The sequence below is a fragment of the Chanodichthys erythropterus genome, chromosome 19 (genome assembly GCF_024489055.1).
Source record: "Chanodichthys erythropterus isolate Z2021 chromosome 19, ASM2448905v1, whole genome shotgun sequence".
In the NCBI taxonomy this organism is placed as follows: Eukaryota; Metazoa; Chordata; class Actinopteri; order Cypriniformes; family Xenocyprididae; genus Chanodichthys; species Chanodichthys erythropterus.
Genome location: NC_090239.1, coordinates 26,558,423 through 26,576,309, shown reverse-complemented (window position 1 = coordinate 26,576,309; position 17,887 = coordinate 26,558,423). Strand labels below are relative to the sequence as shown.

General features: G+C 37.7%; 1 protein-coding gene across 1 annotated transcript; it reads left to right on the top strand.

Moving 5' to 3' along the window:
* The first annotated feature begins 1,979 nt into the window (after nt 1-1,979).
* Nucleotides 1,980-4,995, top strand: LOC137007984 (carbonic anhydrase 4-like). The gene is made up of 9 exons (XM_067369755.1): nt 1,980-2,027; nt 2,125-2,197; nt 2,354-2,380; nt 2,511-2,681; nt 3,037-3,188; nt 3,319-3,420; nt 3,509-3,581; nt 4,003-4,169; nt 4,486-4,995. Exons 2-9 carry the CDS (start codon nt 2,125-2,127, stop codon nt 4,684-4,686), a joined length of 966 nt encoding a protein of 321 aa, XP_067225856.1. The 5' UTR covers nt 1,980-2,027; the 3' UTR covers nt 4,687-4,995.
* Nucleotides 4,996-17,887: the final 12,892 nt, after the last annotated feature.

The window sequence follows — 17,887 nt, the reverse complement described above, 5'->3', positions numbered from 1 at the left end:
TCTGCAAAAAAGTGGTTGTGAAAGATGCTTTCAGAACCAAAATTGTGGGACTTACTACATCTACCAGCAGTGGTTAATGGGATCATGCTAAGCAAAAAAACTTTAGAGATAACAATAAATGTCAGGTTACAGAATGCAGTACCGGTGAAGCAGATAGTTTACAAAGATATTATGTAAGAGTTGAAAGAGTCATTTATACATTTCAGAAGAACCCGTAGTCCATAAGCCAAGAATCTGAAAGAGATCAACTGATATGAGTGACTCATGTAGCTAAAATCATGTGTTACTCTTGTGACAATGCAGGTATCTTTCCATTTTCTGTTCAGTATGTGTATGACTAAAACAGGCAAAATGGAATAAATTTATTCAAATTTATTAAAATCCTTGTGATTTGATTTACAGTAAATGTTGACTGCAAAACAAACAAACAAACAAAAAATCATTAGAATACACAGCTACTTTGGAATGGCTGATCTCGTAATGACATCTACAAGCAGAGGCTGATCACTTGGGTGAGCCTGCATTTATGATTCATTTTGTAGGAGGTTAGTTTCACGGAACACCCCATCCCATCCCTGAACATGAATCGAATTGAAATTATGACACACATCTGATTATGAAATGTTTTGCCTATCCTTAAAATAAGCAGCTAATTATTGCTAAAGGACATGTACTGTAATAATGACTCATTCCTTGAGAAATGAAACCTCCTTTTATATATGAGTAATTTCTTATGTCATAATATATACTATCTCACTTTTGTCAGTTCACGTCTTTTTTCCCTATCTGTCTGCGTATTCTGGCTCATGTAAGTTTTGCTGAATTGGTGGATAATTCACTTAAATTCATAAGATCTAATTTGTAGAATAGATTTTATTTAATTTTGGATAGATTTACTTTAATTTTGTTCTAATAGTCTTACATAAGATCTTTGTAAGCTCACATGCACCGGCACTGCTTTCTCTTCCTTGACTGTTACCAGTAATTTATTGTTACCTATAAGGTTTTCCAGGTTTGCACGGTCCCATTAACCCCTGAAATGACGCGAATCCCAACATTTGGTTCTGAAATATTTCACCTTTGACATCTATTATATGTGTATTCTGATTTTTTTTTTTTTTTTTTTTTTGCAAGGTACATATGAATCGCTAATAATTCATTTTTTTTTTTAATGTAAATGGATCTTGAATCACAATGTACACATTTCGATGACGTTTTTTTCTTTGACATTTACTTCTTTGATGTGCCGAGAGGAATGGCCAATTATGTGTTAAAAATGAGAAGCATCAAAAGAGGAACATTAAAGAGTTAAAGTAAAAAATAGGGTATAGATTCACTGATGTCATTCATCTGAACATTCGTGAGATTGTAAAACGCCCTTTACAATAACCTCTAATCAAGAATAGGGATGATTGAAAGTAGCAATACAGGCTATTGTTGTCTGTTAATATTCTGCTTTGCTGCTATGAAGGAAAGAGAGCCTACTTATTTGGGAACAACATGAGGGAAGTAATACGAGTTTAATTTTTGAGTAAACTGTCCCTATAATTTTTTTTTTTTTTTTTTTTTTACAATAATATTTAAATTTAGATTTATAAATAATGAATATGAAGGGTTTAACTGTTAATCGAAATAAATTAAAACTGGTGCACTTATTTACAATATTTGTGTCGACGGCTCATTTTAAAAGGCTGGAAAAGAAAATAAAAAAGTGAACTTTTCCCCTCATCACGAGGCGATTAGAGAGAAAAAAAACGAGAGGATTAGAGACATGAAGAAGTGATGCTGAGAGATAGGGACGCGATAATTTAACTGAAAGAGCCCATTGACTGCAATTCGAAAGTAATGTCCAAAGATAAATGTTTATGTTATCACATGCGTTTAATCGGAATGTAGTTTTTCGTCAGGAAAGCAGATGAATGGATGAAAGTGACACACCCACAGGTGAGCTGTGAAGGCTATTAAAGGCGGGAATGAAGCCGAGTCATCATTTTTCTGAATATCGACAGGTGAATCAAGTCGAAGAGGTACAGTAAGACCGTAACTACCTTTTCCTACTTATAATAAGGTTAAATTCTGTTAGCGGCATTGATTTCCATTGTAATGATTTCTTGTTTGATTTAGATGATTGTCTTGCTGGTAACTTGCCTTGTTGCTCTTCTGAGTCCCTCCGTCCACAGCGCGGGCTCTTCAGCGGGTGAGTGTAACTGAAGGTCAACTTTATGACTCAACGAATGTCTAGTTTATTTTTATTTTCTTATGTCTCCCTTTAAACACTAAAGGCTCATTTTGGATGGAAATTCTGCTGTTTCATTTGTTATATTTGTTAATGCTGTCATTTCATCCTAAACAGAATGGTGCTATCACAAGCCAGAATGCGGTAAGTGTGATTTAGGTATAGACAACATTTCACTGCATAAAAGTTAATATAAATCTTATTTTAAAATGTTAAAATTGATATGCTTAAAACTTGTTCTGAAGTGAATTTTGTGACCCCTGATTTGTTATAGATTATACCCACTGGCCCAAAATTGCTCCAAAATTCTGTAATGGATCCAAGCAATCTCCTATCAATATCGTGACTGCAAATGTGCAGGGAAATTCTAAGCTGACCTCATTTACCTTCACTGGTTTTGATGACAACTCCACCTTCATTTCAATCACAAACTCAGGCGATTCTGGTAAGGAGTGCTGCACACTTGGAACTTTGATTGTTTCTTTTTTTGTTTTTGTTTTTTTATAGGATTTGTTTGTCTTTACAAAATACAATTGCTATTCAAGAGAAGAGTCACATTAAAGAGGTCCAGAATTGCTCAGAAAAGTACAAAACAGAGATAGGTGATATTCTGTTAGACAACAGAAAGATAAAAGTTATTTGATTCCTCTTTTTGTTCATACCATGAGACTCAATGACTATACAGAGGGAACTTAAATTTGCAAAAAAGGTAGAGGGTGCAGATCAGGCATCAGTGATGCACAACATTAATGTATTGTATGCCATGGACCTTGTATCTAATATGTTAATTGTCTTCACAGTTGTGGTCAGTCTGGATGATGAAAAAGTAGCAGTGCAAGGAGGTGATCTTCCAGGTGTGTACAACACTAAACAATTCCATCTCCACTGGGGTAACGGCAGCTCCTCATCTGGCTCCGAACACACTGTGGATGGCAAACAATACCCAATTGAGGTATGAATTAATGAGTTTTCCCTGCAAATGCACTGCATTATCCCAAAAATATCCTCTCAAAACAGCTTGAGAAAGTGTATGTGATCATGTCACTGTGTGTAATCCTACTACATCTGATTCTGTTTCTCAGCTGCACATTGTGAGTGTCCATTCGAAATACAACGGGAGTGTGTCAGCTGCTCTAGCTGCTAATGACAGCACAGGATTGGCTGTTCTTGGGTTCTTCATTGAGGTGAGCAACACCACATTTATTAAACCCAAAGGGAAAACCAAATACTCATGTCTGAGTATTATATGTGTATATTTTATTCAATGAACAGGCAACCAGTGAACAAAACAAAACAAAAAGTTGGGATATCCTAACATCCTTTTTGACAAGCATCCCTAATTCAGGTAAAGAAATCACTTGTTGTTGACAGTTTACCTAAAAATGAACATTTTGTCATCATTTGCTCGTCACCCTCATGTCGCTCCAAAACTATCCATCCCCTTTGGTGCACAAAATAAGGTATTTTGAAGAATGTTTCAACTGTACAGTAAAAGTCAATGGGGTCCAAAATGAAACTGGCATTCAGACACAAATCACAGAGAAATATCTTCTTTTGTTTACAACAAAAGAAAGGTTTTAGAAAAACAGCAATGATGACAGATTTTTCACTTTTGATAGAATCTTTAAACATTTTTATCAATATGGAGGGTCTTTTGTGCACTTCATAAAAAAAAAGCGGTATATTTTGTTAATCTCTCTGTACCAATTAGCACAAAGTAGTTTCCTTACACCCTCTTGATTTTTTTTTTTTTTTTGTATATTTAGGTAGTACAACCACAGACATCATGGATCAAATCACACTGGACAGTCTGCTTGAAGGGGTGGACAGGACTAAATATTACCGTTACCAAGGCTCTCTAACTACACCCGACTGCAATGAAGTTGTGATCTGGACTGTGTTTAAACAGCCCATCAAAGTCAGTCAGAATTTGGTAAGTCAAGGCAACTCTGTGGTAGAGTAATTCATTTACATTATCATTTACATTTATGCATTTGGCAGACGCTTTTATCCAAAGCGACTTACATTGCATTATACTATACATTTGTATCTGAATATGTGCAATCCCTGGGATCGAGCCCATGATCTTGGCATTGCTAGTGCCACACTCTAACCACTGAGCTACAGGAAAGCATGGGCTACAGGAAAGTTGGACAAATATTTTTTTCTTAAAAAAACATTTGTCCAACATTCTTCATATTCTGAGTTAGACCCTAAAGTCACTCAGTTGAATTTATTCCTCCAAACAGATCAACCGCTTCAGCACAACCACAAATTTCAAAGCAGCAAACACTTCAGTTCTGATGACCAACAACTTCAGAGGAGTTCAGCCCTTGAATGGCAGAGTTGTGACATCACAGGTGGTAAAATCCACAGCACCTTCATCTGCGGCCACATCCGTTTTATCTATTATCACAGTCCTTCTCTTGTCAAGTTTGTGTGGGATGTAAAAAAATAATTTGTGCAAATTTAAAAGCAATACATGTATCTTTAATTCAATTGATTTTTTTGTACATTATGTGTCAGCTTTATGGATCATGTTTGATCATGTTTTTTTTTCAATAATATGTTAACTTTGTCACTTGTGTACAGTTAAGTGCGATACTTAACTGTTCTTAATTCTATCTATTGTATTTTTAAATGCACAATATGCTATCTGTGATGATAATATGAGGCATAGAGTTAGAGTATATTTTTTTCTCAGCATTAGATGATTCTGTAATATTTAATAGGATTTATGTTTTAAATATCTAAAGCACAACAGCTACTGTATGACAGACTTCAGTTATTAAAAGGAAAATAATAAATGTATACTATTTAATGACACAATGTCTCCCATTAATTGCCAACTTGGGGTATTGTAATTTGTTCTTGTGATTGCAAAGCTGAATTTTCTGCATCATTACTCAGTGTCAGTTTTCAGTGTCACATGATTCTTCAGAAATTATTCTAAAATGCTGATTTTCTCCTCAAGAAACATTCCTTATTATTATTGATGTTGAAAATACTTTTGGTTCTACATTATATATGTATATGTAAATATCATCAAAAACTCGCTCAGTTTTCCTGTGATGTCACATCCTTGTAGGAATGCCCACTTGGAGGGCAAAACACTTGGAGGCTTTCCTCCATCGCCTGCCAGTCATTTTTACCAAGTTTGTGCCAAGTACTAATGAAAAATGAAAAGACCAAGTCCAGGATAGACCTTATTGATGATACATTTTATGTAGATGAACACCGAAAATAAACGCATCGTTAAGTGTTTTCCCAAAGAAAACCATAAGAAAATGCTTAACCATTTAGTGCATTGCATTCCTATTCTGAGTGCATCTGCTTGTATGCATCATAAAAAAGGTGTATACTGAATTTGATCTTTTAATGTAACTGTTTAATGTGAACTTTAAGTGTCAAGCTGTTTTTAGTGTTTGAAATAGGCTATTGCAGCAGTTGTATATAGATCACAAGTGCACAAATCTTGCATTTTGTTCACGTTTTCTTCTTCTGTTGAAATGGAAAATTGACAGGCCGAAATTGACAGATAGTATATTTTTAATTAGAAATACAGTATATTTTTTAGCAGAATATCTTGATTACAAATGTAACCCCGGTTCTGTGAGAAGGGCAACGAGACACTGTCTGGGTACTGCATCCAGCGTGACCAGTGTTTGAAACGTGTTAAACGTATTGTCACTACCTCTTTTATACTCACTATCATGAGTATAAAAGGGAACCTGTATACATGTCATACACTTCTTTGTCTGAAGGAACCTGAAGTATGGCAACAAAATGTAGTGTCTCATCCTAATATATATTTTTTTATGTTACAACATGCATTAGTTAAGGCTAATGAAAGGAAATTATCATGTCTAGAATGGTGTCGCTTTATATATACATATCTTTATGCTTAGTTGTTTATATTGATGCTATTAATGTATACAGTATTTCATTTGTATTTCAGTGCAATTTATTTGTCAAAGTGTTTGTTTTAAGCTATTTTAAAGTTGTAAACAACTTAATGTGCATGTGTGTGGAACATGTCCAGACAGAGCACCGCTGACAAACTATGTGTTGCAGATAAAACTCTTTACTGCTTAATGTGATATAGCAAGTTTGTTTTCCTTTAATTATTAATCTTCTCATTTCTATATTTTGTTGAATATCCATCATGTATGCGCCTCCAAGGGAGATCTAGCCACTCTGTAGCATGGGCCATAATCTCGAGAAGCTCCTCATATGTTGGGCAAGCAGTCTAGGAGGGTAAAGACTAGAAGGCTTAGGCTACGTCCACACGAAGCCGGGGCTTACCGTAAACTGATCTTTTTTTTTTTTCTCGTCTCAAAAATTTTCTGCGTCCACACGAAACCACTGAAACGACTCAAAATGATGTAGTATACATGCCAGACCATTATGTGGCGCTGTAATTCTACCGCAGAAATGCACTTAAAACAGCGAAGAAGACTTGGAGCATGCGCATAAACCTTGCGCGCTGAATACAAACTATATCAAAGCTTAAAAATAACACTTTATTTTGGTTCAGTAGCTTCTGCAGCACGAACACAAGCATGTAGAGTCTGCTATTGCTGTTGTTGGTGCTGTTTTGTGGTGTTAGCGCGTCTGACTAGGGTCAACCAGGGGTCAACACGTGGGGTGATGACATCATCGTTTCAGAAAATATACAGATTGCCCCGTCCACATGATAACGCAACGACGGCATTTTAAAATTTTTCCACTCTGGGACCCAGTTTCAAAAAAATAGCGGTTTCACCTTTCAAAAACACCGGATCCGTGTGGACGAAACGCCTATCCGAAAAAAAATTGTGCGGTTTCACAGAAACGCGTCTCCGTGTGGACGGGGCCTTAGAGCTACGGCCACGAGGTATGCGCACATTAATATTGCGTCATATAATTACAGTATTTGCATTATTGTAAAGGTAGGTTTAGGGTTAGGGTTGGGGTAGGTGTAGATGTTAATAAAACACAATCTGATAAATAGCAAATTTAATTTGTTACTTTAGCGTGAGATTTTGTCTCACTTCCCACTGTTGCTGTATCCCTTCTAGCCACAACCAGCTGGGAGGGCTCACCAGCGTCTTCACCCTCCACAGCCATATCCTGCTCTTCCTGGCTGGAAACCAGAAGAGCTCTATCTGTGGATCAGATGATGCAAGATATAGCACATGATGCACTGCGTCTGAAGAAGTGTTGAGTTCCCATTTGAAAGGGAACTAATGGCACTTTTCCACTGAGTGTTGGTTTCAACTTGGCTTGGCTCACTTTTCCACTGCAGTTTGGTACCACTTAAAAAGTGGGTGGGAATATAGACATATCGTTATAGTTGCACTGCCGCTACTGCCATTTGGTTTGGCATCTCATGTCGTAAAATCAAATAACATTGCGAGTGACAATTCTCTCTGACCAATCAGTGATCTGCAGTGTTTCCACGTCACATTTTAGTAGTGGTACGGCTCGCTTGGAACCTCAAACGAGGTGGTACTATTTAAAGTGAGCCATACCATGCAGTTTAAAAGCATCAAAAAACACTGAAAGTCCATGTGAGCTCACTGTTTAGTTATCACTAACATGCACAAGTCTCTCAGTCGTATGCTTACATAATGTAGGCAAAGTATTATTTTTTTGATATGTATGCTTGATCAATTTTAGAAAATCATTGAAGTATAATCATATAAAGTGAAGTAATAATCTGGTAGCAAATAGTGCAAAGAAGATAGCCATGCAAAGAAGATGTGGTGAGAGTTTGAGGATGAGCCAAAAAGGAAAGGGAGGAAAACATCTGTGATCTGAGATCATTGGTTATGAATTGTATAAAATAGGGTACTGCAAGTAAGTTTGTTAGATGTTCATTTGGGATCTTGGCTTTGTTGACTGAAACAATAGTCTGATTTATGGCATCTGGAACTCCCTGACTTGAGAGATTTTCTGAAAAAGAGTTAAGACTTTTCAACACCTGTAATGCATTTCTGTGGATGTTTTACCCTCCAGGGCTCCATGTCCAAAAACTATGAACTGATGTTAATTGCATTTGGAAGGCTATTTATTAAGCTTCACATCTTCTAGCGGGTGGAGACCTGCTACACCTGAATCAAACTGGCCTTAATTACATGACACCAAAAAGCTGGAGGCCCACTGTCCTGCAGAGTGTCAGAGAGTAAAGTCACCTTTATTTTTATAGCGCTTTATACAATAAAGATTGTTTCAAAGCAGCTTTGCAATAATTGAACATTATTCAATTATGAAAAGATAATTAATTATCAAATTAGCTCCAACCATCTCCAAAACACCTGTCTGGAAGTTTCCAGTAATCCTGCTTGATTAGCTGGTTCAGGTGTGTTTAACTATGGTTGGAGTTGAACTCTACAGTAGTGCTTAATTTGACACCCCTGCCCTAAAGGGCAACACCTGTCAATATTTGGTCTTGGAGGTTTTGAGTGCTTTAAATTTTTGAGATACTTTTGTCTGTTTTTTGATCCAATTCACCAATGAAATTGTTCCCCACAAAGCCACCTTTGTGCATCTCCAAGCAACAGTGGTGTTGTGTTATTGAATGAATAGCATTTTTGAATGAATCGAGCCAATTGCTGCATCCATAATACTTCCCTACTATACACAACATTAGGACAACAGAGTGGTGTGCCCGATATACAAGGTATTCATAGACCAAAATATACACAGATGACCTACTGCTTCCGAGATTTTGAAGTGTGCAAGGTAAGGAATGACACTTTACTATCCCAAGAGGCCACTAGATAAGATTTATGAATGGCAGTAAAGTGATGCAACTGACATTGGTAGGTCACGTGACAACAACAACAATGCGATTGTAGTACGTTGGAATTTAATTCAATCTACCTTTTTCCGTTCTATATAAAACATGCTTTTTTACCCATTACAAAGTAAGTTCAAATTCAAATTTCAGTACGCAGTGAATGTATTCACATACATACAGTCAGTTATGTTTTAAGTAAACGTAAACAGTTAAGAGAGAAAAAGGTGTAACTGTATAATGGATCCGTGCATCATGTCTTAAAATGACAGCAGCCTAAAGTCCCGGGTATACTTCGGCACACCCCGCGCACATCCGTGGTGTAGTATACTTGGAAAGACGCGCGGACAGGACTGCGCGCGTGACAGCGTCCGGGCGCGGTAAGTGAAGTATACTCGGGGCTTAAAGGGGCTCGCACACCGGACGCGAAGCTCAGCGCCGTGCAGTGCCGCGACACGTCTTTAAAATTCGAATGTGTTGTTTTCTATGAGTGTACGCACACCGGTGGCGACATTTGCCGCCTGCCCAGCTACGATTCAGAAAACAATAGAAAACAATGTGTTTGAATTTTAAAGACGTGCCGCGGCGCTGAGCTTTGCGTCTGGTGTGCAACCCCCTTAATAATGCTTTGATTGGAGTTTGATTGACAGGCAATCTAACCAATCATAACACCGAATCTGCCATTTTGTCTGACAAAGCAGTCAGGGGAGTTAGTAGATTAACATATCTTATGTTGGTAGACTTGAAAAATGATGTGTACTGACGTCTTTCTGTGGTTGAAATGTGGTTCATTCATGTTTATTTGATTATATAAATTAACTAGTAAGAATAGATGATCGTTTCATGAGCCACTTGAGCTGAGGCGCTACAGCGGATCTGTCACAACACATAAGAGGCACAAAACGGTATTTATTGTATAAATTTCTTTAAAAATTAAAAAATTTGAAATTTGAGACTTTCTTTCATATCAAAAGTAACCTGCTCTGTGTTGTCTGTCGATGTATTTTTCACTGTGAGAACATGATGTGTGGTGTGAATGGCATGTCGGACATAGAAACAGTAACTAAGGAGGCGGGTGAACGGTCAATTATGAGATAATAGAAAAAATATCAATGTTAGTTTTCCCTATGGTATCTTATATAATTAATTCTATGTTCTCTAGATTATGTTCACTACCTATGTAGCGTATGTTTATGTTGAAATATAGTTAATTATACTAGGGGGCTGTTGAATGCTCAAATCTGATTGGTTGACCAACGTTATAAGGCGTGCAATTATGGCTGCGTCCGAAAACTGGAAAATGCTGCCTTCCGAGGACATATTTCAAGGTAGTAAGGCATCAAGGCACGTCCGAATCCAATGTTAGCTTTACTTCCTCTCTCATGAGATACCTTCCTCAGATCGATTTTTGAAGGAAGCATAGATGTATCCTTAGCTGCCTTTGATATCCCACAATCCTGTGCTTTCCATTCTGTGACAGTTGAGTTAGAAAAATAAAGATGGCGTCCGAAAGTTGCGTTTGCTGCTCAGTTTGTGTATAGGCTAAACGTACGATTTTGATCAACATATTTCAATTTTGATATCATTTCTATCGAGAAATTACTACTGTAGTAATTAAATACTTGTTTAGTTCTCACCAAAGCTCGGGCTATATTGCTGTAGATCATTAAACTGTTACGCTGCCTCAGAAGTCTGTCCGAAATCAATTTCGTGAGGTGCCTTCATGCACAAATGCTGTCGTACAAGTCATTCTCTTATAAGATAGCGTGGCAGCAAGACAGCTACCTAGGTTTTCGGACGCAGCCTATATTTAGGGAAAGGTCTTGATCGCATGCAGTTCCATATCACTTCGCATTATAGAAAACAAGAGGATGATACCGATAAATTATTATCATGGTTTTTGCCACAAAATACATTTTATTGTGTCCTGAAACCTCTCGGGCGCGCTCTCTCTCTCTTTCAAACGTACGTGGGCTACTGTATACACACACTTGCACGGAAATGTTTGATCAGAGCTGCTCTGACAAATTAATCAGAGTAAAATAGTTTAGCAACTTTAGATGCATGACTCACCAGCGAGTGCGGTTCCTGAGATAAACTTGATAAAACTATTAGAGACACTGCTGCCATCACGGATCAGGTAGGCTAATTCACTTATGCTGCTCTCTCTCTCTCTCTCTCTCTCTCTCTCTCTCTCTCTAAGTGTGTTAATAACTGGGTCAATATAATTATAATGTGCCTTTTGGTGTCCTCATCAGAATCGCTCAGTCATCATGAATATAATGTAAAATAATGAAATTTGGAGGTTTTATTATAAATGGCCAAACACTTTCACACATACAAGTACATTGATAAATCTCTTGAAATGTTTTTTTCGCATTTTATACCATTTTCTTTGATTGGATGTATGCAGTTTGGGCGTGTCCCAGACACTGCTCAGCTAACTCCAATGAGTGTAAAAAGTGAGTACATGACATAAAATTCAAAATTTTTTTGAATTGTCCTCAACAAGTTATTTAATAAAACAAGAAATTTTTTATCATTTATATTCTATTTTCATAATAATATTAAGCATTTCCTGAAATTGCTGTCCACCCTGTCATTTTGGAGTAAACGCCCCTTTAAGAAACCACCTGATGTTGACAGTATCATCATCACCCCCATTTGGTCTTTCTTCCATGACATGGTACATGACAGGGTGGACATGTGCATAGTTTTTGCCACATTATGATAATATTTCCACTAGGGCTGTCGATTTAACATGTTGATTTGGTGTGATTAATTATGGAAAAAATAATACGTTGAAATGAACACATTTAGTGCACCCTGCTCCGGCCCAGACCTGTGCACCATCTTACATGGCATGCAGTTTCATAGTGACTGAGGATGATGTATGACAATGACTCACTGTGTGATGTAGCCTGTTAGAATGTAGTTAAAATGTGCCTAAATTCAAGATATGAGGGTAAAAAATGCCCCAAATGGGGTTTTGTCTTATATTTATATCATATGATATAGTTAAGCAATCACACAAGAAAAAGTGCTGTTTTCCTGAATATCTGCTCGATTTGAAAATGTGATTTTTATTTTATACAACAGTAAAATAAACAACAAGTTAATAAACACAATATCGTCAATATTGTCTGTTTTTGTTCTATTTTGCAATCAAAAATAGTTCCAAACAAAGCCACAGCGGAACTGTTGTGCATCTCTGAGCAACACAAAGGGGTGATTTGTTAAGAATTATGCCACGGTTTTAAACGAATCAAGTGAGCAGTTTTAGTTTTATATATAGAATATCATATATTGCTTAAGGGTTTCTTCTTGTTCCTGTTGTTTCTCTGATATTCCTGTTTTATTCACCCATTCAAGTCTTTGTCCACCCTGTCATATTTTTGTCCACCCTGTCATTGTCCACCCTGTCAACTTCATCTTTTATGAAAATTTATGAAAACTTTTTTTGATTTCTTTATAAAGAAAAGAGGGCCAGTTAATATTGTTTGAAAGTTTGACCAGATATATTTGTTGTTAGATGTTATTTAGAAAGTAAATTGCAAGTATTGCATTTTTTTTAGGGAAACAAAAATTTTCTGCAGTTCCATTATTATCAAAAGACTTCTCTGATTAACTAAAATTTATTGTTGAGAAAGGGACCATCTATTTTACGGAAAATCTACATTTTAAAATCACTATGCAATGAAAATATATTTAAACTGCTTTGATTTTGTCCATGACAGGGTGGACATATTTTGTGGTTTGCTCGTACATTGTCTGCTTACAGTTAATTTACAAAAAGTTCTGGAGCTTGACCAACATGCATTTCTAACATCCTAACATCTCCTTAATACAACAAATATGAAGTTAAATGGAAAATTTGAACTTTTTATTTTGGAAATTGTGAAGTCTCAAAGGCACTTTATAGTGATTTTGACCCAACTGTATCAATGGTATAATTCTGCTATCAAGGCTCAAGCCTTCGTTACTAGATCTGAAATGACGTTTTGGAATTGGCAACGGAGGCTTGGGATGATATGTGTAAGAAATTAGTCACATACACAAGAGTGTTTTAGGGACAAAAAACTGACAATTGTCTCACAGTGTCTTGAGGTGTGGTAACCGTGGTGGAATAAGCGGAATAATTGACTCTTAGAAAAAAGACTCTCGTTAAATTCTTAGAAAATAATGCACACCCAAGGTGTAATGGCCACGGCGAATTCAACGGCCCATTCCTTACATACGTTTTTTTTTTTTTTCTTTTTTTTCAAAACATCTATATCATGTCATGTGTGGTAAGTTGACTCGCGTGATATAGGCTGTATTTTGATCTTCAGAACTTTTGGTAAGGAAACCTAAGCTGTGTCCCAATTCAGAGGTTGCATCCTTTGAAGGACGTGGACAAAAGTATATTTTACTTTTTTACTATTGCAAGCATGCAGGGGTACAGCAAGAGACGCAGCGTCTTGTTCCCTTACTCAGGGAACCAGGGTTACAATCGTAACCCGAGACGTTCCCTTTCGTGGGAACTATCGACGCTGCGTGAAACGCATTGGGAACTCCAGCCTTCCGCACTACAATGACGGCCTGCAGGTCCGTTTTGCCCTGGGAAGGCTTCCCCAGAATCTACATGGGGGAACACGGGCGGCCACACTTATTTTCTGTTGCGCTCTGTGGTGCGCTGAGGAGCTCGCTGCGGACTTTAGACCGGCGGGGGAGGAACCTCTGAAACGCCGCAGATTGTTTCTTGGTCTCCTGGAACCTCTCGACGACAGTTGTAACTGCGTCACGAAGAGGCCCGCAGGAGACAGCGGCGCATCCATAAGGGCAGCTTTGTCTCTGTCCCTTATGTCAGAGAGGTTCAGCCACAAGTGCCTCTCCGTGGCCACCAGGGCTGCCATAGAATGGCCCACCTCTTTAGCCGTCTCCTTGGTGGCACGGAGAGCCAGGTCTGTCGCCTTGCGCAGTTCCTGGATGCACTCGAATGTGGCCTCCCCGCTGGTATCAATTTCCCCCAGCAGGTCTGCTCAAGCTTGCTTTTTGGTTTTACATCTCCCCGCTCTGCTTCTGGCCAGCTGATATTCAATTTGGCTACAGCTCTGGTCACTACCTCCAAGAGCTCCTCATGTGCGGGGGAAGAGGATGGCGGTTCCTCTTCCCCTGCTTCGACGCTCATCACATCAACATCCTCAGATGAAGACAGATGAAGCGCCGATGTCTATCCCCGCGGGGAAGAAACCGCTGGGCGTGCTTCCACCACGGCAGGAGAGACACTGTGTCTGGTGGCTAAAGGGAGAGATAGGGCAGGGCCCGTCTCAACCCCCGCCGCCAGATCCATCTGTGAACCCCACCCGCTCCGCCTCGGCAGCAGCGGGTCCCGATCCGCGGGGAACACCGACCGAGGCACCCCCTTTATTATCAAAGAGTGCCCGGCGAGATCTCAACACTCTAAGGGTGAGCTTTTCACAGTACACGCAGACAGCTCCCTCGAGTGCTGCCTGCGTGTGCTCAACCCCCAGGCAAACGACACACATCCCAGATAGCAAGGTGACATTGATTCAATGTTGAAATTCTATCAGAATCATCATTTTGGTTGAGATTGAAAATTCAATGCTAAATAACATTGAATCAATGTTGAACTTTCAATGCTTTACAGGGTTGAAAAAGACAACATTGAATCGACGTTGATTTTTGGTCAGCTTCATCACTGGAGGAACTTAGACTATGTCAATCCATCTGTCCCCTCATACAACACTTTATTCACATTAGCATTCATGCTCCTCATGACCCTTCCCTCTAGTCCCACAAAAAAATCCTGCCAACTGAAGTGTAGATAAACTCCAACCGGTTGGAAGTCAGTGAGATGAAAAAGCTGGACATTATTAATTTAATAACGTTACAATCTTTCAACTTAAACACTAATATCACAACTACTCAAACATCTCATCATCTGCACTTTAAGGATCCCGCGTCAGACGTTTTTCTGACGTCACGACGCACGAGCGTCTTCTCGGACTCAAAGGTAGGTGGAAATTTGTTTTACTCTATATATTCGATAATGCAGCGTTTGAATGTGTGTTTTATATAGTGATGGGCAGAGCGAGGCTTCGTGAAACACTGAAGCAGTTGAATCAAATGTGCCGTGATGATTCGAGGCTTCGAAACAATCTGACACTTGACTCCACGGTGACCCCTAGTGGTCAAAAGAGTGTAAATGCAACAAAACTCAAACTAAACATGCAGTAAAAACACTTTTTACAAATCTATTGCAAATGTTTTATTGAAAGTAAAATCTATTAAATGCAATTAACTAATTCTCAAATAAGATTAGGCTACATATAGAGTGACTGCATATCTGTTCTTTTATCAATTTTCAAGGCTTGTTTCTCTGTTCCATGGCTCAAGCTAAACAGGCCAATAAGAGATTAATAACTACCATTATTCATTTTAATTATTCTAATGTCTAATTAAAACATCTACAAATTTATAAAACTGATCAGAGATCAGGTAAAACCCATAGACACTTGTTCAATGCTTCTCAGTGAATCTGCATGATTCATGGGTTAACTTTATCATCGCCCTCTACCGGTGAACCACTGAAATTTCGAACTGTTTTGAAATGTTTCGAAACAGTGATGACGTAATGAAGCCTCGTTTACTAAAATCACGTGACTTTGGCAGTTTGATACATGCTCCGAATCACTGATTCGAAACAAATGATTCATGAAGCTTCTGAGCTTCATGAAGCATGTGTTTCGAAATCGGCCATCACTAGTTTTATAGTTCATTAACGTTGTTTGTGGACATGAATCCTAACAGAATCGTAATTAAAATGAATTCCTCCTTTATCCTGTATGCAGCGTGAGATATTTGAAATGCTGTGGGCGGGAAGTGCGCGTGGTGCGGGAGAAAACGCCCGAGGCTGTGAAGATTCCTGCGTTATAATATTGAGTTAAGTTTTTAAATTAATATTTGTCTGTACTTTTATTTGTCTTTGACATGTTAGCTCTGAGTTTCATGTATGTTTTCCCAAAAATGATGATCCAAATCTGTAAGTAAAGACATTGTGAGCTAACGTTACATTTGCCTAACTTGGTGTTTTGCTTCGCCCAGGGAAAAATGTTAGGATTTTTTTTAGTATCATGATCATGTTTTTTTTTTTTTTATAGCAGTAGTAGAAATAGTAGATTATAATAATAGTATTTGCACAACTAATTAATTGACCTGGCAAACAACTATCGACCGCTAATTAGGGCTAAAGCTTTTCAATGATGTTTGATGACTGAGGACACTTTACAATACATGGTAAGTAATTTCTATAAAAACTGATATAGTTGTTAATAGATAATGAATTACTAATGTCCAAACCAGATGTTCATTAACTCACCCAGATTCATGTGACTTTTGTGTTTTGTTTTGCCTGTGTTCCAATGTTATTTTTTCAGAAAAAGTATAAATTTGTTTATTTTGTAGTCATTCTAGCAAAAGGCGATGAAACTGGTTTGTTTTATGTGCACAACTTTAGGGTAACCAGACAGATGATTGTGAGGGTGACCTTGAGCAGCTCTTCGTGGTGATGTTCATTATTCTGAAGGAGCTGGAGAACTTCATGAACCACCTGCTAACCTTGGCATTGTGATCGAGGGAGAGAAAGTTTTGAATCAATTCACTTCAGTCACATCAGCTTGTGCCCTGCTTCTGGGTATGATATACATCAACCTATAATGGTTTATATTAAATAGTCATACATTTGAATTCAGCGTGTTTTAACTTAAACCTTTTTTTTTTTAAATCATATTTCAAGTTTCACTTAATTTTTTAGTACATTGTAACAGTCACATTTGCAAATATATATGACCCACCTTCTGACAGTCATACACTACATTGTGTAGTTCTAACTTCCTGTTGGTTTTTGTTTTCTTTAGATGCCTTACAACAAGTGAAGGCTGAGAAAAGGAGTCCTCAAAGTTTGTATTTTCTGTTTCTGCAAAACTGGCTCTGTTTATCCTCCTGATCAGCTTTCGGGCATTGCTCGTGGTGTTCGTCAGAGTATCCATTTAATGAATAAGGACATACTTTTTGCATCAGAAGAGCTTCAATCCTTAAAGCTTCAAGTCCTGAACAGTGAACTGTGGTAGTGTTTCAGTCTGTAGTACTGTGTTTCTGTCTTTGTTGGTGAGTTTCCATTTGTATTTACTTAAAATTTACAGATGCAGTTTGCATTTGTTGTCACAGTTTTCCAGGCTCTTTCCAATGACTAAAATGCACGTTTGAGCTGTTTTAACTGAAAGTAACTTGCACTGACATCTTACAATTTGTCTGTGCTATTGTTTTGTCTCAAGATGAATGCCAATAATGTTTTTTTATTATTATTATTATATTATATATTTTTTATTATTACTGCTTAACCCCTTTCACAGACAAGGTTTAAATCTAGTCCCAGACTAAAATGTATGTCTGAGCAGTTTTAACTGAAAACATGTCTTAAAATATGTCACTGCAATTGTTTTGTCTTAAGATAAACAATTTGGCATGTCTCTAAAATCTACTTAAATAATTGAACTAAGGTCTGGTCCTGGCTTAGCCTAAGCTCTGTCTGTGAAACCAGGTCTATTTGTTTTAGTCACCATGAAATGCCATTTTTACAGACACTTTTTCCTGAATGTGATGTTAATTCCTGTTCAAACAGTGTGTGGTCATAAATGAATACATTTGTATGTAAACTGAAGGAAGTTGTGAATTTTTCATTAAAACCATATTTACTGCTGCCCTTACATTGTCTCTGATTGAAATTAGAATCTTGCTGTACATAAAGCAAGATTGATTTTATATTGTTTTGACGTTAATTTAATGTTAAATAGGTGATTTAACTAAGG